Source organism: Crotalus tigris, unplaced genomic scaffold (assembly GCF_016545835.1).
Source record: "Crotalus tigris isolate CLP2741 ecotype Arizona unplaced genomic scaffold, ASM1654583v1 scf7180000018491.14276545383:2951260, whole genome shotgun sequence".
Classification (NCBI taxonomy): domain Eukaryota; kingdom Metazoa; phylum Chordata; class Lepidosauria; order Squamata; family Viperidae; genus Crotalus; species Crotalus tigris.
Genome location: NW_024097037.1, coordinates 2,622,800 through 2,641,651, shown reverse-complemented (window position 1 = coordinate 2,641,651; position 18,852 = coordinate 2,622,800). Strand labels below are relative to the sequence as shown.

At 35.4% G+C, this 18,852-nt stretch overlaps 1 protein-coding gene across 3 annotated transcripts in view; it reads right to left on the bottom strand.

Annotated features, from left to right (window-relative positions):
• Positions 1–17,213, bottom strand: part of CSF2RB (colony stimulating factor 2 receptor subunit beta) — a 44,774-nt gene extending 27,561 nt beyond the window's left edge. Inside the window, exons 1-3 of one of the 3 annotated variants that reach the window (XM_039353109.1) lie at positions 17,143–17,213; positions 4,997–5,093; positions 842–968 (exon numbers count right to left, since the gene is read on the bottom strand). In XM_039353109.1, coding sequence (XP_039209043.1) covers positions 842–968; positions 4,997–5,093; positions 17,143–17,148 — 230 coding nt within the window. In that variant the 5' untranslated portion in view covers positions 17,149–17,213. Of the gene's footprint in view, positions 1–841; positions 969–4,996; positions 5,094–6,552; positions 6,922–17,142 lie in introns of those variants that run through there. The other 2 variants (XM_039353110.1, XM_039353111.1) reach the window with 2 other exon arrangements.
• Between the last annotated feature and the right edge of the window lie 1,639 nt (positions 17,214–18,852).

The window sequence follows — 18,852 nt, the reverse complement described above, 5'->3', positions numbered from 1 at the left end:
AGAAAAAGAATTAAAAAAAAGTTTTACTCCTTCTTAAAAATTACAAAAAATTAAACAGAAAAAAAGTCCTTCAAAAAAGGGTCATTACAATAAAAAAAAAGGGAGTTCAAAGGAAAAAAAAAGGGAGAAGAAAAAAAAAAAATAATTAAATAAAAAAAGTCCGTTCCAAAAAAAATACTTAGAGATACCAAAAACAACCATTCCAATCATAAGGAAATAAAAAGAGAAAGGGAAAGGAAAGAAAGAAAAACACCAAAAAGCCTGCCGGTCAGCATTCTAACTTCCAGAAAAAAAAACACCGAGGAGTTTGCCGATCGCCATTTTACTTTCCCTTTCAACAAAGAAAAAAAATAAAAAGAGAGAATAAAAATAGAAACAAATCTTAAAACTTAAAATCCAAATAAGTCAAAGAAAGCAAAAACTAAATCCTCTACTCAGCTCTGTCCATTTAAAAAAAAAAACTCACCAGTTCTCTTTAAGCACGGAGGTGTTTGCGGCGGCTCGTTTTGTCCCTAAGGACAAAAACAGCTGGGAAGCGGAGACAAGTCTGAACTCCGTGGGAGCACTCCTTTCACCCCCCCAAAAAAAAAACTTGGGGGGTGCGAAAGAGGCTCTACCACTATTCAGACACTCTCTACCCCCCCCTTTGCCCGGGAGGGGGATTTTGAACCGCTGAACAGCTGATATCTGCTGTTCATAGCGGTTCTTACACTTACCCAGGAGGACGGCTACAAAGTAGCCGCCATCACGCACGCAAAATCCACCGGAAGTCCACCTGCCTTTTCTTTTTAATATACCCAAGTTCCTGTAAAAAATAATGAATCAATGCTCAGCCACTCACAAATCATTGTGTTTTTCAAAAAGGTGCATCTTGACAAAGGCGTTTCCCTCCCGAGGCTCAGACCAGGTGCAGCTTATATATGAGGTGTAGTCATTGGAACAGCATAAGGTTTCATGCAGCCGGCTCTCTAAAAGAAAAAGAGTATATTCCTAAAGACCTTAAACTGGTGCCTTGAGTAATAGCTACAGCAAGAGCAAAAACAGCAAAGACAAGAAATGGGAATTTAAAAAATTGTTTTAATGTTATTTATTTACTTGGGTATTTAAGCACTATTAAGAAATATACTTTTGTTTAATTTTATACCATTCTACAAAGTTTTTCCATTTTAAAATTGCCTTTTAAAATTCAGATTGAACAGAAAAGAAAATTAGAAAGTCCCAGGGTGATATAACTCCTAGTTGTCCCTGCCCATATTTAAGCATGAGAGAGCAAGTGGAGCAGAACTTTAGAGGATGGTCTTAATGTTTTTGTAATGTTCACTTTTAGAATCCAATTTATCCCTTATCAGATTAATGCGGACATTTTCCAATTGTTGGCCAAGGCCTCTGTAGGAACTGGCAAGGACGCCAATCTCCTAACAGATAAAAGATACCTAGAATGTGAACTTTTCTCAGGCTTTGAACATACAAATACATCTTTTGACAAAAAAAAGCCACCAGTGAAGTAAAAATGGTTGTTCTTCTCCAGCCTTGTGTAGTCATAATTTTTTGATAAATGCAACAGGGAGGAAGTGTTTGCATCTTTCAAATTATATGAGCTTTTTTCTACAAAAATTGAAAAGAAAATCCCTATGTTTGGATACATGTGTGTTAAAACTCTTATTTGAGTGTGAACCTAAATAATATGAACAGTACAAGTAACTGGACAAGACAGGTTCACATATACGCCCCCAAAAGAAATGAATCAAACTGGACAGATTGCACATTACTATATGCATAAATGTTGTAGGAAAAGGCTTCTCACAGATCATGTAAATTGCAAAACCTTTGGAGAAGAGTGTGTCCGTTGCATAATGTTTTGGGTAGGAGTCCTGCTGGGAGAAAAACAGGAAGGAGTGTACCAAAGATGAAGGGCTGGTCAGGCTGGTCAAAAATATATTGTCCCCTGAAACTGAGAACTTCATTCATTATTTTATTTCCATAAAAATAAGGCATGTGTTTTTATTTACTTTTCGTATTTGTATACAACTGTAATCTAGGCAGACTCCCAGTAATTAACATTTACATACAATAATATAATTAAAATATCCATGTTACAGAGATGAAACATACATTAAACACATTAAAAAAATCTTTAAGAATCAAAATAACCACGTAATATGATAGAACAACATAATTTCCAACAACCTAACAGGAGCATCTAAATTTCTACACACCCTTTAAAAGAGGTCCATTTCAATAACTTCTAAAAAATATAATAGCAGAGGTAATTCAAGTCTCCACTGGGATGCTGTTTCAAAGCAGAGATGCTCCTACTGAGAAACACCTGGGCATATTACTGCAGTTTTATCCCTTACTTCACAGAAGTGGGGAACTAACATTTGGCAATGATTATATCAGTTTGATTCTGATTGAAAAAGACAGCCCTGGAAGTATCCAAGCACCAAACTTTATAGCCTTTATTGAATTACATATTGAATTATATCCAGAAACCAATTGACATCCAATGCAGAGTTCATAACACTGATACAATATGTTCATAGTAAGGAGTGCCAGCTAACAAATGGGCCATCAAATTCTGCCCTAATTTAATGTTCTGAATGGTTTTCAAAGGCAGCTCTATGTAGAGAGAATCTTGCAATAGTCTATTCAAGTAATTACAATGGAGTGAGGTGTCATCAAGGTCTCTCTTGCTCCAAGTAGGGCTGCAACTGGCAAGCAATTCAAATTTAACAAAAAGATGTTTGTGAGAGTCCACCTGCCCATCCAATAGTAGCCACAAATCTAGGAGAACCTTCAAGTTACAATGTACCTTCATAAAGGATACAGCTTTCCTGTCAAGAGACAGTACTGGAATTGGTAAAGCACCTCGCTGCACAAAGCGGCAACACTATCCTATTTGGATCCAGATTTAGCCTGTTTTGTCCCATGCAATTCTGGCAATTTCCAAGGACAAGTGTGTACACATAAATACCATCCACATACTATACTTTCAAATGACATTCTAAGTACATTCATGTTAATGTTGAAGATGGGTGGTTGGGGGAGACAGTTTCCCACAAAGAAATGATTACCTAGGGTAATCTCTGTTCCCATACAACCATCATCTGAAATGACCCACTAAAGCAGGAGCTCAAGCCTTTGCAGTTGGTCCAGAAGGATACTATATTCATGGTATAAAACAGTGGTTCTCAACCTGTGGGTCGGGACCCCATTTGGGGTCGAACGACCATTTCATGGGGGTCGCCAAACAACGCAGTCCGCCATTTTTTTCCCCTTTTCCTTAGCTGTGCTACTCCCTTTTATTCTATTGGCTTTTGAAAGCCAATAGAATAGACTCTCTTGAATAGAGTCTAATTCTATTGGCTTTCAAAAGTCAATAGGAATTGTCCAGGCTATCTCTGCCCTGCTGAGCCCGCCAAAAGTCCCATTCTGCAAATGGTGCTGCACCAGTTGAGTAGTCCTCAACTTACGACTGGTTGAGTAGTCCTCGACTTACAACCAGTTGGGAGTCGCGGCATTAAAAAGGTTGAGAACCACTGGTATAAAAGGTTGCACATTGCTCCCATCCAGATCCCAACTAAAGTCACCTACTGTGATAACCATGATGTCAAACCCCACCTAGCTGGGCAAGATCAAGGAAGCACAAACTACACAGATTTCAGTAGAGTATATTTGATACTAGACTGAGATAGCTAAGAATATTGTAAATTATAAAATAAATCTCCCACTTTTGTGTATAGTCTGTTCATGTGGAATTTCTCTGAATTATTTAAAAAGCTTTTCCCCAAGTTTCTTTCTACCTGGACTAAATAGCCATTTATGAAATACGATGTCAACCAACTCATGTTTTTGTCTTGATAGTTTATATCTATCCTTTTTCCATTCTTTTCCAAACCTCATCACTAGGCAATAGTTGTCAGTCACATTCAAAGAGTTCCTCTCAAGGAAAAGGAACATTGCAATCCTATTCAAATCTGCTGGTGCAACTCTTTGCTGGAGTGAAGTATTGATAATCTCCCAGCTCCAGCTTGTCACACCTTCTCCAGCTCCACATAAGAGCTACGTGGGGCATGGTTCCAGCCCACAAGTGGCTGAGGACATACCAAAGAGGATCATCAGTATCAGAATTCCAGCTGACATGGCAAGACATTACTTCAGTTATCACATTGGCCTCCACCCACAAACAGTCAAGATTTTTGTTAATCTGGACAATTTTTTTACAGCAAAAAGCTGCACAAAATAGTCTCAATGGACAGGCAGGAGATCTCTCTATAATCTCCACCTCAGAAGGGAGTTACCAACATTCTCAGAAATGTTGCTGTTAGGGATTATGGTGGTGAGTCTTCTCTATTCTGCACCTTTTTTGAAACAACAATATCTCAGAGATTAGGGTAATTTAGCATTGTTAGTATTTCAGAAGGGTTTTTTTAGATCTAACTTTTACAATGGTTTATGAAGGGACACAAGTTTTGGTCTCTACTGGAGAAGGGGTATTTGCAGGGCTTTTTTTGTCATAGAACGCCCAGAATGGAGTTCCCGCACCTTTTTGGGATGGAACCTTGTAGTGTAGGCAAGGCAGGTTGTATGATGTGTGTGAGTTCCGGCACCTTTTTTTTTTTTTTTTTACAAAAAAAAAGCACTAGATATTTGTATTAGCCATCATTGGTCTGCATTCAGACTAAATGAGATTCTTTACAAGCATGAATCTCACAGAGTTCTTTTTAGCAGATTTATTAAGAAGAATGGAATGGAATTATAAGAATCCCAGTGTCTGAATTATATTGTATTTAGTATCAATTTACTCCATGTACATAATGGCTTTTTTCCTAATGGCTTTCCCATTATCAGGTAAGGGCGTAGTCTTTTCACTGCTAATGGAGAGGCTTGCAACTGACTATTAACCTAAGAGATGTTTGATTCTTTATCAGGAAAAGAAAGAACAGAAGGAGCAAAGAGGGAAGTTAAGAATAAAATGTATGAATAGAAAACTTACCCCGAGCTTCAATGATGACAACAGTGAGGCTTAAAGTCAGAGCAATGCTGTAGGGCTTCATGTTCATTAAATATTCTTTGTTGCCTGAAGCACTCACCTGTGGGCAAGACCAAATTTTTTTGAATAAGGTACTGTTGGCTGCTTTGCCATTGCTGCTCTTTCCCCTGCTGAATACGAGAGGAAAACATTCAGTGTAATTATCAATGCTCCGCCTGATTAATTCCCAAATTATTATTTTTCATTTCACTTGCCCACAGTCCCTTGCTTCTTAACAAATTGCATTTTTGCCACAAAACTACCAAGACTGGGAGACTTAGCTACCCTGTTTGCCAAGAAAGTTTGCTATTAGATCCACTCATTAAAAGAAATAAGAAGACAAAATAAAACAAAACCTCTACAACAGGGGTGTCAAACAGGCAGGCCCCCAGGCCAAGGCGTCATGTGCAGGCCACGCTCCATAAAGGCAAAAAACATCACTATACATCATGATACATCATGCATGTGATGCAATCGAGTTTGACACTCGTGCTCTACGGAGTCCCAAGTTCCCTTCAAAGTCCCAGAATTTCTTCAAAGATAGCCTTAAAACCTCCAATCAGATCAGCACAGATGAAAGGCAAAATCACAGTTCTAAGATTAATTATCTACCATCAGAGGGAACTGTTCTGGTTTCTCTTCATATTGTAGACCAGTATCACATTTTATAGGGAGAAGGGAGAAAAGATAGAAGAGACAGAAACAGTAGATTTACCACATCTCTTCACCAGAGAAATTCTCCATACATATATCTTAGAATTCCAGATCAGGCCAGTTAGACATGACACCAAAGGCCCTGATTCTGTGAAGCTGATCCTCAATTTCCATTAGCTGTCAGATCTGAATAAAGAATGTACTTGTGTTCACTTCAACACTAGTGGGGTTAATATTTGTTATTTGTTTAATGACTCTTGTTTTATTTTGTAGATTCTGTTATTAGAGTAAATAATAGAGCAGAGTGTCTTTTGGTTTAATATTTTTTTGTTTTTAATATCTATTTTACTTTTGAATGCTGTCCAGAGTTCACTGGAGGTGGGCAGCCAATAAATTTAAAATTATTAGATTGGTCAAACTATCAGACAAACGATTAGATTAGATTTGGACTTTTTATTCCCCTATCAGAATAACAGGCTTGGAAGGGACTTTGGGGTTCTTCTAGTCCAAGAAGGAAACCCTGTTCAAGCAGGAAACCCTATAACATTTCAGACAAGTCCAAGGAGACCATAAGTTCCCACCTTAAGTACAAAGCCAACTGGGTGACCTTGGACTAGTCGCTCATTCTCAGCCCTAAGAAGCAGACAGTGGCAAGCCACTTCTGAAAGTCTGCAAAGAAAACTGCAGGGACTTGTCCAGGCAGTTGCCAGAATTCAACACTGACTCAAACACATGCATGCAAACATACCCAAAACAGCAATAAAAACAGTTGGTATGTATTGAGATTTTCTCTGAGAAAGAAAAACAGTTTAAAAAAATGTTAAAAACTTAACAATATGCGGTAACAAATAATAATAAACACTCACCTTCTCATTTAAATTTTCTCTTCTTTTTGTTGATAGTTTCAAACTATACAATTAATAGTGAATGATTAAGCTTTTTACTCCACTGCCAATTAAAACTTTTCATAACTACAGGAATCTTCAAATACCATTTTTCCAAAGATGAATGAAATGTTGATAGTTTAACCATACAGTTTGTATGTTGATCAGTTTCTGGTGAAGTTTCATTTGTTCCTTTTGATTTTCTTTTCTGGTAGTTTCCTTTATTTTCAAAGTAATCTTTCAACATCTCTTTTGCTTACGGAAGAGAAACTAAATGTTTCATGTTTCAAATAGTTGCATAACATTTTAAAAAAACCATTGTACTTCATAGAACAATCTATATTAGGTGTGTTCAATCTACGGCCCATGGGCCACACATAGCCCTGGACAGCTAGTAATGTGACCCCACAAGACCTCAAAAAATAAAGGAAGTTTGTTTTTCATACACATTAACTATATGGCAGATTTTATAGGCAGCCCAAGATAATTCCTCTTCACTCAATGTGGCCCAGGCAAGCCAAAAGTTTAGCCACTCCTGTTCAAGACTATCTATTACAATTAAATTTTATTGGACAAAATGAATGGACAAAAATGTGATATGATTTGCAATATTTACATAATAATATCCTTACATAGATAACACAGATTATATAGTTTATACCATTTCTTAATGATATCAACATTCAAGTAACAAAAGTTGCAACATTGGGGTAACTAAAATGAAATATTCTTAAGTTAAAGAGATTTTGGGGAGTGATGGATTTGTTTCCCACAATTGTCCATTAATATGAGTTTTAAAAGTATATTGGCTTTCACGTTAAAAAAAAAATCCACATAGAATATCCAATTTTTCTTCAAACTGAGGATGTATACCTGATAAAGTTCATCATACTGGTTGTGTAAAAATGTTATAAATAAATAAAAAGTTATTTTTTAATAATATATTAAAGGGGTTAGAGATTCCCCCGTCTTGGGGTAGGGCTTTTATATCCTTGATCCCAAAAGAGGATCAAGATCTTACTTTGCCTAAAAATTATAGACCTATATCTCTTTTGAATGTAGATTACAAAAAATTTTCAAAAATTTTAACTAATAGACTTATGATTGTATTAAATCAAGTGATACATATGGATCAAGCAGGTTTTATAACAGGAAGATATATGAAGAATAATGTTAGACAAATTATTAATTTAATAGAATACTTGGACAAAAACAATCAGATTTCTGCAGGATTGATTTTTTTAGACGCTGAGAAAGCCTTTGATCAATTAAATTGGCAATTTATGTTAAGATTGGTTGAAGAGATGAGATGATCCAACCATTAAATGATCTTTTTAATGGTATCTTACAGGGTTTAGAAATTCCTCCTTCATGGCGTAGTGCTTTTATATCATTGATTCCAAAGGAGGATCAAGATCTTACTTTACCAAAAAATTATAGGCCTATATCTCTTTTAAACGTGGATTATAAGATATTTGTAAAAATTTTGGTAAATAGGCTTATGAGGGTGGTGCATCATCTTGTGCATAAAGATCAATCAGGGTTTATAACAGGAAGGTATATGAAAAACAATGTTAGACAAATTATTAATTTATTAGAATACTTAGATAAGAACAACCAAGTTCCTGCAGGGCTCATATTTTTAGATGCTGAAAAAGCATTTGACCAACTGAATTGGCATTTTATGCTAAGAGTAATGGAAGAAATGAATTTTGGTGAAAACATATTACAAGCCCTTAAGGTAATATATCAAAAACAAACAGCACAACTTATTGTTAATGGAGGTTTGTCGGAGGTTTTTACAATAGAGAAAGGTACTAGACAGGGGTGTCCTTTATCGCCATTGTTGTTTGTTTTAACATTGGAAATATTATTGATCAAAATTCGAGAGTCTCAGGAAATTAAAGGAATATATGTTAATAAAAAAGAATATAAGTTGAGAGCTTTTGCGGATGACTTGGTTGTTACTTTGTCGCAACCTGATTATTCTGTAGTAAACTTATTACAGTTGATTCACCATTATGGTTTGGTCTCGGGTTTTAAGATTAATGTAAACAAGACTAAAATTTTACCTAAAAATATGTCGAGTCAGGAGAAGCAGATTTTGGTTAACTCGACGGGTTTTGAGCTTGTTAATAAGGTAAAATATTTGGGGGTGATGCTGTCTGTTTCTAATGCAAAATTATTTAAAAATAATTATGAAAGGTTGTGGGTCAGGGTACAGAAAGACTTGAAAAATTGGGAAAAGTTGCAATTATCCCTCATGGGAAGAATTGCAGTGATAAAAATGAATATTCTACCCAAGTTCCTTTTCTTGTTTCAAATGTTACCAATTTTGAAAAATGAGATTAATTTAAATGAGTGGCAGAAGGGTCTCAATAAATTTATTTGGGCAGGTAAAAAACCAAGGGTTAAGTTCAAAATTATGCAAGACTTCCGTGAGAGGGGTGGACTCAAGGTACCAAATTTGAAATTATATTATGATGCGGTGGTTTTAACATTAATTAGTGACTGGGTAAATTTGACAAACTCTGAGATACTTTATCTAGAGGGATGGGATTTACTTTATGGGTGGCATGCCTATTTAATATTTAATAAAAAAATAGATTGGGCTTTTAAATCTCATATTTTAAGAATTTCTTTACTTAGGATCTGGAGAAAATATTATAAAAGTGATTTTAAAGTACCATTATGGGCTATACCTTGGCATGCGATAGAAGGAATAAAAAGAGGGGTTAAAATGGATATGGTGACTTATAGACAGTTACTTAAATGGGATGGACAAAACTGGCAATTAAAATCACGGGAAGAATTAGCACAAGAAAATTTTACTTATTCTTGGTTCCAATATAGGCAACTACTAGATAGATGGAAGATGGATTGTAAGGTGGGTTTTCTTAGAGAAGATGAAAATCTTATTAAGCAACTGAAGGATCAAAGACAAACCCACATTAAGAGAATTTATGGGGTTTTAGTTGAATTGGACTCAGAAACGGAACTAATTAAAGATTGTATGATTAGATGGGCGCAGAACTTTGGTGAGCCAGTTTCATTGGACACCTGGGAAATTATTTGGGTGAGAAATGTCAAATTTACTCAAGCACAGAATTTAAGGGAGAATTTTTATAAAATGTTTTATAGATGGCACCTTGATCCACAAAAAATGTCTTACATGTACCCTGACGTGCAACCTAAATGCTGGAGATGTGGTTATAAGGAGGCTTCCTATTATCATATTTGGTGGTCATGCAGAGAGATAAAAGCATTTTGGATCAAAATATGGTGGAATATCCAGAGAATTTTTAGAAGGAGGGTAAAATTTACTCCGCAATTATTTTTGTTAGGTATTGTTACAGATTGTGATACAAAGGAGGTTGTATTGATGTTAAATTTGATCACAGCCGCGAGGCTGTTAGTTGGACAATATTGGAAGAAGGAATCTTTGCCTACATTGCAGGAATGGTTTTTTAAAGTAGCTTATCTGGCGGAAATGGCAAAGATTTCGGCTTTCTTAAAGCAACAAACGCAAGAGAAGTTTTTTGCTATCTGGGACAAATGGATAAAATTTATACAATTTAGATTGGGTATACAAAAATATCATATAGCTTTTTCATAAGTTTTATTTTTATATATATTATAGATATCTTTTTTATATATATAAACATAAAGTTTTTAATTTAATTTTTATTTATTTTTTATTTCTCAAGCCTATATTCTGCTCTGGGAAGCTCAGGGGGGGGGAAGGGAGGGTTTTTGGGAGGGGTGTGGGGTGGGGTTTTTTTTTTTTTTTTATATATGTATTGTTTAACTTTTTTTCTTTTGTATATGTTGTTTTTTGTTCTGTATTGTTCTTGTTTTTCTTGTAAAATTTATAAAACTTTTAATAAAAAAAAAAAAAAAAAAAAGATTGGTTGAAGAAATGAATTTTGGAGATAAAATTTTACAGGCTTTTCGAGGTATTTATCAAAGACAATCAGCACAACTTATAGTTAATGGAGGTCTATCTGAGGTATTTCAAATTGAAAAGGGGACTAGACAGGGTTGTCCACTGTCTCCTTTGTTGTTTGTTTTAACGTTGGAAATTTTTGTTGATAAAAATTTGTGAATCACCCAAAATAAAGGGAATAGAGATTAACAAAAATGATTACAAATTAAGGGCTTTTGCAGATGACTTGGTTGTCACTTTGGTTCAACCAACTCATTCTGTAGTGGAGTTGTTACAATTGATAAATCAATTCGGACAAGTCTCCGGTTTTAAAGTTAATAACAATAAAACTAAAATACTACCAAAAAATATGACTAATTTGGATAAGGATACTTTGGTTAGGTTGACAGGTTTTGAAGTTGTAAAAAGGGTTAAATATTTGGGGATATATTTATCTGCTTCTAATGCAAAATTGTATAAAATTAATTATGAAAAATTGTGGTTTAAAATACAGAAAGATTTGAATGATTGGAAAAAATTGCAACTATCCTTGTTGGGGAGAATTGCTGCGGTTAAAATGAATGTTCTACCAAAATTTCTGTTTTTTGTTTCAAATGATACCTATTTTAAAGAAAGAGGCAAATTTAGAAGAATGGCAGAAAGGTATTAACAAATTTATTTGGGCGGGGAAAACAACAAGAGTAAAGCTTAAAATTATACAAGATGTTCGAGAGAGAGGTGGACTCAAGGTACCGAATTTGAAACTGTATTATGATGCGGTGGTTTTAACATTGATTAGTGATTGGATTAATTTAACAAATGTAAATATACTCCTTTTGGAGGGATGGGATTTATTATATGGATGGCATGCCTATTTAATATATAATAAAAAGGTGGATAGGGTTTTTAAGTCTCATATTTTAAGAACTTCTTTATTGCGAGTTTGGAAGAAATATTATAGAATAGATTCCAGAATTCCATTGTGGGCAATCCCAGGGCATGCGATAGAAGGAATAAGAAGAGGAGTGAAGATGGATAGTATTTCTTATAAACAATTACTTAATTGGGATGGGAAAAATTGGCAATTAAAATCTATGGATGAATTATTACAAGAAAATATTAATTATTCTTGGTTTCAGTATAGACAATTATTAGAAAGGTGAAGTACAGATCAAAAAGTGGGTTTGATTAAGGAGGATGTGATTTTGTTGAAACAAATTAAAGACCAAAGTCGAACTCATATAAAAAGAATTTATGGTGTTCTAGTGGAATTGGATTCAGAAACAGAATTAGTTAAAGATTGTATAGTTAAATGGGCTGAAAATTTTGAAGAGCCGATCTTATTAGATACATGGGAGATAATTTGGGTGAGGAATGTTAAATTTACACAAGCTCAAAATTTACGAGAAAACTTTTACAAAATGTTCTATAGGTGGCACCTTGATCCACAGAAGATGTCTCGTATGTATCCAAATTTGCAGCCTAAATGTTGGAGATGTCGTTGTTTGGATGCAACGTATTATCATATTTGGTGGTCATGTAAAAATATAAAGGCTTTTTGGATTAAGATTTGGTGGAATATTCAAAAAAATTTTAATAGAAGGATAAAATTTACACCACAATTGTTTTTGTTAGGCGTTATTGTTGATTGTGATGATAAAGAAATTATTTTAATGTTGAATTTAATTACAGCAGCAAGGCTGTTGATAGGGCAATACTGGAAGAAGGAATCTTTGCCTACTTTAGAGGAATGGTTTCTTAAAGTTTCTTATTTATCTGAAATGGCAAAAATTTCGGCTTATTTGAAAGATCAATCACAAGAGAAATATTTTTTGGTGTGGAAAAGATGGGTGAATTTTAAACAGCATAAATATGAGATTAAAAAGTATTGTCTAGCTTTTGAATAATTTATGTTTAAGGTAATGATTAGAACTATTGTTTTGTTTTGTTTTTATATATTGGAGTTAAAGTATTTAAAATTTTGTTGTTTTTTTGAATGTATTTATAATTGTTTGATGTTTACTTAAGTTGTAGGGGTTTTTTTAGTTTTTATTTACCCTGTATTCAGCTCTGGGAAGAAGGGGGGAGGATGACGGGTGGGAGGGGGGGTGGGAGAGGGGGATTATTTTATTGTAAAACTTTAAAAATTTTCAATAAAAAAATAAATAAATAAAAAGTTATTACATAAACAGTCATAGCTCACAATTGGCTTCATTAGATACCTGGAATATAATTCTGAAATGAGAGAGGGGGAGGGAGGGAGAGGAGAGAAGAACCGAGAGGGAGAGGGAGAGGAAGGGGAGGGGGACGGGGAGGGAGGGAGGGGGAGAGGGAGGGGGGAGGAGAGAGAGAGAGAGAGAGAGAGATGGGAGCCAAAAATGGAACTATAAAAGGAAAGGTAGGTGGTAGAATTAATGCTTAGGTAGCAACTGTGAATCAAACAAGTGTTACCCAGTTACGATTTCATTGAGTAGTTTTGCATAAATTCACTGCTCAACATCTCCTTAGAGACCTACTATATTCTCTGACCCACTGAATTTTTTAACATTTCTTTTCATTTAAATAAGTGAATCAGGAAGCTGGCATGCAACAAAATAAAACAACTGCTTGGGTTTTATAAAATGACCTGACCCCGTTAAACAACAACTTAATTTATTTACAAGAACAAAATTATACAATTGCTTGCATATCTTAATTTGCTTTTCATAGTTGGAACACTTTCTCCAGCAGTTTATTTTATTGCAGGAACCTTCCTCTTCTTCTTCCTCTGTTCACTAACTAGAAGCAGATTTCATTACATTGCTTTTTCCATTCAATCATGAACTTTATGTAACCTTCAAAAACCCAGTAAATTACATGCATGTTTTCAGTGTCCTAACTCTGAGATGATGAATAAGCTGGCAATCACATCTAATAAATTTGAAGATTATTCTGCCAGAATAAGCAGTGGTATTTCTATTTGCATAAATTAGTTTCATGCAAACTTTCATACTGGACTGCATCTAGAAGTTGTAGGTTTTATGCCTAAAGATGAGGTGCACAAATCTGATGGTGTGATTAGATTGCTATTGTTATATCTTAGTAGTACATTAACTTAGTATTTCCATCAGTTGCCAAGTTTACCTTCTTAACCTTGTTTCTGGAGATTTATGTGCTAACTGTAAGTGTCTTCTGTTTTTATTAATGTTGCCTCTCTTCTTGAAATAATAACATTGAAATTCTTACACAGTTTTTGGTTAAGGCTGTGCCTTTGACAAAGCATACTCTTTGTGATGTCTTCTAAGCAAAATTTGTAAGCTACTTTTGCATCTGATGCAAAGACTTGCTTGACATTGATTCAATTAGGGTGCACGTTTATTTACAACATTGGAAATGGGATTCATAGTTATAACTTAACAAAGCTTTTAATGTTAGAATTTACTTCATAATTTGAACTACTTTTACTGTTCCATCACTGGCTTGTGAATGGCAGGGACTGATTGTAATGTATCTAAAATTGTACTTCTTTATAAATAGTTCAAGCTCTTTTTCAATGAACTGTGGGGTATTAGGATATCCCCAATTTGCCTTTATGTATGATTTTTATGCAGATCTTGTAACATCATTCATGTTTGCCATATCAAGGTGCCTAGAAAAATATTTAAGGCAACAAAATACTTACAGTATGACCTCCAAGCTAATAATATTTGTGTTATTTTCGTTAAAAAAAATCATCACCTGCCACCCATATTGATGGCCCTGAATCAACAATGGCTATGAGACACATACTGCAATCTTGTTATTCTGCACTGAGTGTTACCTCTGGGCCAGATGTGTCCAAGAAGAATGGGACAGTCAGATGTTTTGAACACTTTGGATTTGGATCCCTGTACTAAGCAGGGGATTTGGCTAAATGGCCTAAAAGCCCCCTCTCATCTATTCTAGGGGACCAAAAGCCAAAGGTAGAATATGAACTCTAAATGCCAATTCACATTTTCTTTCCCACAAAATATATCAAAATACAAATTTTGTTAAAGGCAAAATGTTGGTGGACCCACATCTATAGGGAAAACAAAACACACCAAACTTCCACATGTGTGGGTGGGGAAAAGCAACATTCAATCTTAGCTTGCCAGCTTTTCATGCATTTATTTTAAATGAAAGAAATTTTTGAACAGTTCTGAGAAAGAGTGTGGTTAGGTATACGCCAAAGAAGAATTCTTAGACATATTAGTGATCATTTAAGACTCCCAAATTAAGACATAGTCTTAAACTAAATTATGGGTCATTTTCATTTGACTTATGTAAGGAGCTGTTTGGCAGATTCCATGTTTCATGTACAAAAAAATTCAATTCTATCAACTGTTTTCTTCTAGCCTTTTGTATGGATAGGGCTATTTGGATAGCCCTCTGATCACAGGTATCTAGAGGGGAGGCAGATAGTCAAAATGTACAAGATGGAAGGGATAGAGTCAAAACCTACACACAGAGACAACACAGACAGACAGACACACACACATATTATAGTACCTGTTGCTATTTTAAACCCAGCACACTATCCCCAAGTTAACCATGGTTTTCTGATGTGATTTTTTTAAACCTTACAAGTCATATGGAACAATAAACTAGCAATATGGCCGGAATTTGCACTACACACCAGCCAACCACCTTCAACAAGTAATGTGGACAGCTTCAACAAAGGCTAAGTAACGCTGAGAAATTGATCACATGAAAATTACACTAATGTGATTTAATAGCGTTGGTCAAGATGGACCAGTTGCCTCACTAGCAGCCAGCTTCAACTATTCAGGAATAAAGTTTCATATAAAATTATCTTTCTGGTTTATTTTATACAACAGTGGATTCAAAATTTCATTATGATATTCAGCTATTGCATGTTGCTACCAGTTTCCTATCTTTCTATACTATTGTGTGCATTTGGTTGTATAAAAGAACACATTTGCTTTCTCAGAGTTTAATGGAAAACAGAAAATCTAATCCATTCCCATGCCAGAAAGAAATGCTAATTGGTTGGGGAATTAAATTTGCATGGATTTAATTCCATTAAATTCCAGAACTTTTGCAATTAAGAGAGAAAAGTTTCAGCCAATACAAAATGTCAGGGTTGCTGGGCAAAGATTATTCATGCAACTAAAAGAAAAACAAATAAAACATGAAAAGCTCTTACATCTCCTGATAATTTTCTGGTTGCTAAAAGGGCCAACACAAAAAGTAACAATGGGGATTTTTTTCTCTCTCTACCCTCCTTATACTTCAGTTTGAGCAGAATATGACACGATTCAGAAAACAAATCCTGAATGCTTCATTTAAAAGATATAGTTATCTGAAATTATATCTTTCCTCCCTACAATCTCAAAGGTGGGGTGTGCAGGATATATGTTGTGGAGGAGTTGTCCTTGTTTTTTGACTCTTAGTTTAAATTACTGTCTTAATAGATTTAAAAGTAAAGGATTCTAAGAAGTGGAGTTGCTTGGAAGTTGCCCATCAATTTTGAGCATCTGGCTAGAGATGGAGCAGGATCTCAGTCTTTCCACTGTTGTGTGATGGATTTCATTTCTGTTTTAATCAAACTTACTATATTAATGCAAACCCTTAATTTCTTTTAGCATTTTTTGGGCAATGCTTGCATTAATGACACTCAATCCTTTCCCTCCCTCACCAGAACTCCCCTCCTCCTTCATCAAACCAACCTACCTTCCTTCCTTCCTTCCTTCCTTCCTTCCTTCCTTCCTTCCTTCCTTCCTTCCTTCCTTCCTTCCTTCCTAATAGAAAAATGGCCCTTTCAAAACTGGAAGCATTTATCTGTTATCTCAATTCTGGAGGAGCTGTCTTGCTTCCCTTCCTAGAAATCATAGCACTGCCTCACCTATTCTCTTACTTAATTGTTTCTATCATTCTTTCTCCAGTATAATATTGAGTGCTAACTGATCTAATCCCAGTATCAAATACTTCCCTACCTTTAAGAAGTTTGTGCCTGTTTACAATGAAGAAGACCTTGATGAAGTGCTTCTAAGGATCAGACAGCTTGATGTGTCTTCCTTTCCCCAGTGGCTTAAAAGAAAAATGCTCCCCAAGAGTAGCTGAACTCACATTTCTTCTTTCATCTCATGCTCTAGATTTGGAGCAAGTTCTCAACATGCCCCAGGAGCACTGAGAGTTAAAGGATTTCCTTTCTAAGGAAAGGTAAAATAACTTATACCATTGCGTCCCCCCTCCCTTAAATAGCAGAGAATGGGAATTAGCTGCAAAATTTGCAAGGCAAATGGAACATTACTCATTCCCTATTCTTTCAAGAAAAAAAAATAACTAGAATTATTTCTAAGAAATTGAAAGACATATGGTAGAAGAAATGAGAGAGAAAGTAGAGACTAAAACCCATCTAAGAATGGCGGGTTAAAACTTTAAAATAATTACGGGCTCAGAAGAAAGTTAATGCAAAAAAAATGGCACATAATTAGAATTATCAATTATTTCATACATACCTTATTTCTGGCAGGTTTCCTTTGCTTTTAACAACCATGTGGCATTCAGAAATGCCAACTGGTGAAATTTCCCCAAAGGTTCCTGAAGGGCACTAATTTATTAAACAAACAGCCAAGATAGCTAACTTGGTATTCATAAAAAATGTGGAATAGCTAGATTTATACCTTCATATGACATCTGATAGGGAATAGAGAGTTCCAGACTTGAAAGTTACATCATGAAATCCTTCCAGAATCTAAAGCACTCATGCAGTATCCCCATTCCTTGAAGCAAATAGGAGGTTGGGAGGCTTTATATTCGTGGGGGAAGCTTTTGTACCATCTACAATTAGGTGCTGATTATGACTTCCCTTTTTTCTTGTATGCTGCCTCCTGCCATCTCAGCCTGATTATTCCAAAGAGAGCAAAAAATGGAAGCCAAAATCCTCATCTGCATTTATCTTATTTATAAGATGGCCAAGAGACAGGTGTAAGTGTCCTGTCAGTCCTTATACAATTACAGCAGTCTCCAACTTCCCTAGCTTACCACACTTCAGTTGAGTCCCTAAAGATCATAAGGATATTTTTATTATTGAGGATTTTTAGAAGAGGAAATGCTGCAGCCAAGGAGGACTTTTATTTGTTTATTGTTTGTTTGTTTGCTTGCTTGCTTGCTTGCTTGCTTTCTTGAGCAGTGTCCGTAAGATTATCTGGCACACTACACATCATCTTCACAACCTGTTTTCCTTGTTACCTTCTGGGAGGAGGCTTCGTGGTATCCATATCAGAACATCCAGATTCAGCCACAGTTTCATTCCATACAGCATTAAACTTGTGAACTCTCAAGCTTCCTCCTTCCGTTATATATTCAAGATGGACAGTATTTAATATTTATTTGCTATGTACATGTAGGGGTGTGGGTCTATACATATGTTGTTCATAGTATGTTTAGTTGTGTGTCATGTATGTGTTTCACTTGAGAGCAGGCAACTAAATTTCATTTTTGATGTGTGCGCCGTTGTGCCCACAGTAAAAAAATGACAATAAAGGTTCTCTTATAAGGAAAGGCTGCTGGAATTGGGTATGTCTAGTCTAATGAAGAGAAGGACAAGGGGAGACATGATAGCTGTCTTCCAGTATCTCAGGGGCTGCCACAAAGAAGAGGGAATCAAGCTATTTTCCAAGGCGCCTGAAGGCAGGACAAGAAGCAACAGATGGAAACTAATCAAGGAGAGAAGCAACCTAGAACTAAGGAGAAACTTCCTGACAGTTAGAACAATTAACCCAGTGGAACAACCTGCCTCCAGAAGTGGTGTATACTCCAACACTGGAAGTTTTTAAGAAGAGACTGGACAGCCATTTGTCTGAAATGGTATAGGGTTTCCTGCCTGAGCAGGGGGTTGGATAGATGACCTCCAAGGTCCCTTCCAACTTTATTATTAGTATTATTATTAGTATTATTATCTTATCTTATCTTACATATATTTGTTTGTATGTATGTATAATTGGAGAAGAAACATGCTACATTTCCACAAAAACTAACCACTGTCACCCAAATGTAAAGAAATTCTAAATCATCTTCTTCAAAGTGAAGAACCTTCAGAGAGGTTCAGGGCTTCCAACAGGTCTAGTCTAGGCAATATGGTCAAGGATCAGGAATGATAAGAGTTATAGTTCCTCCCCGATTAACTATGCACTACAACAGGGGTTAAACCATTCCTTCTAGTCCAAGAATGAAATTCTAGAAGAACTTCAAGATCTACCAACTGGAGCTAGAAGGAAAACAGTAGCTCAGAATGTTTAAGAACTAGAATTAAAAATGCCTTCCTTATGCTCACCTCAGAAATATATTTATAGTATAAAAAGGGGGTGATTTTGCCAATTCTGTTTGTTCTT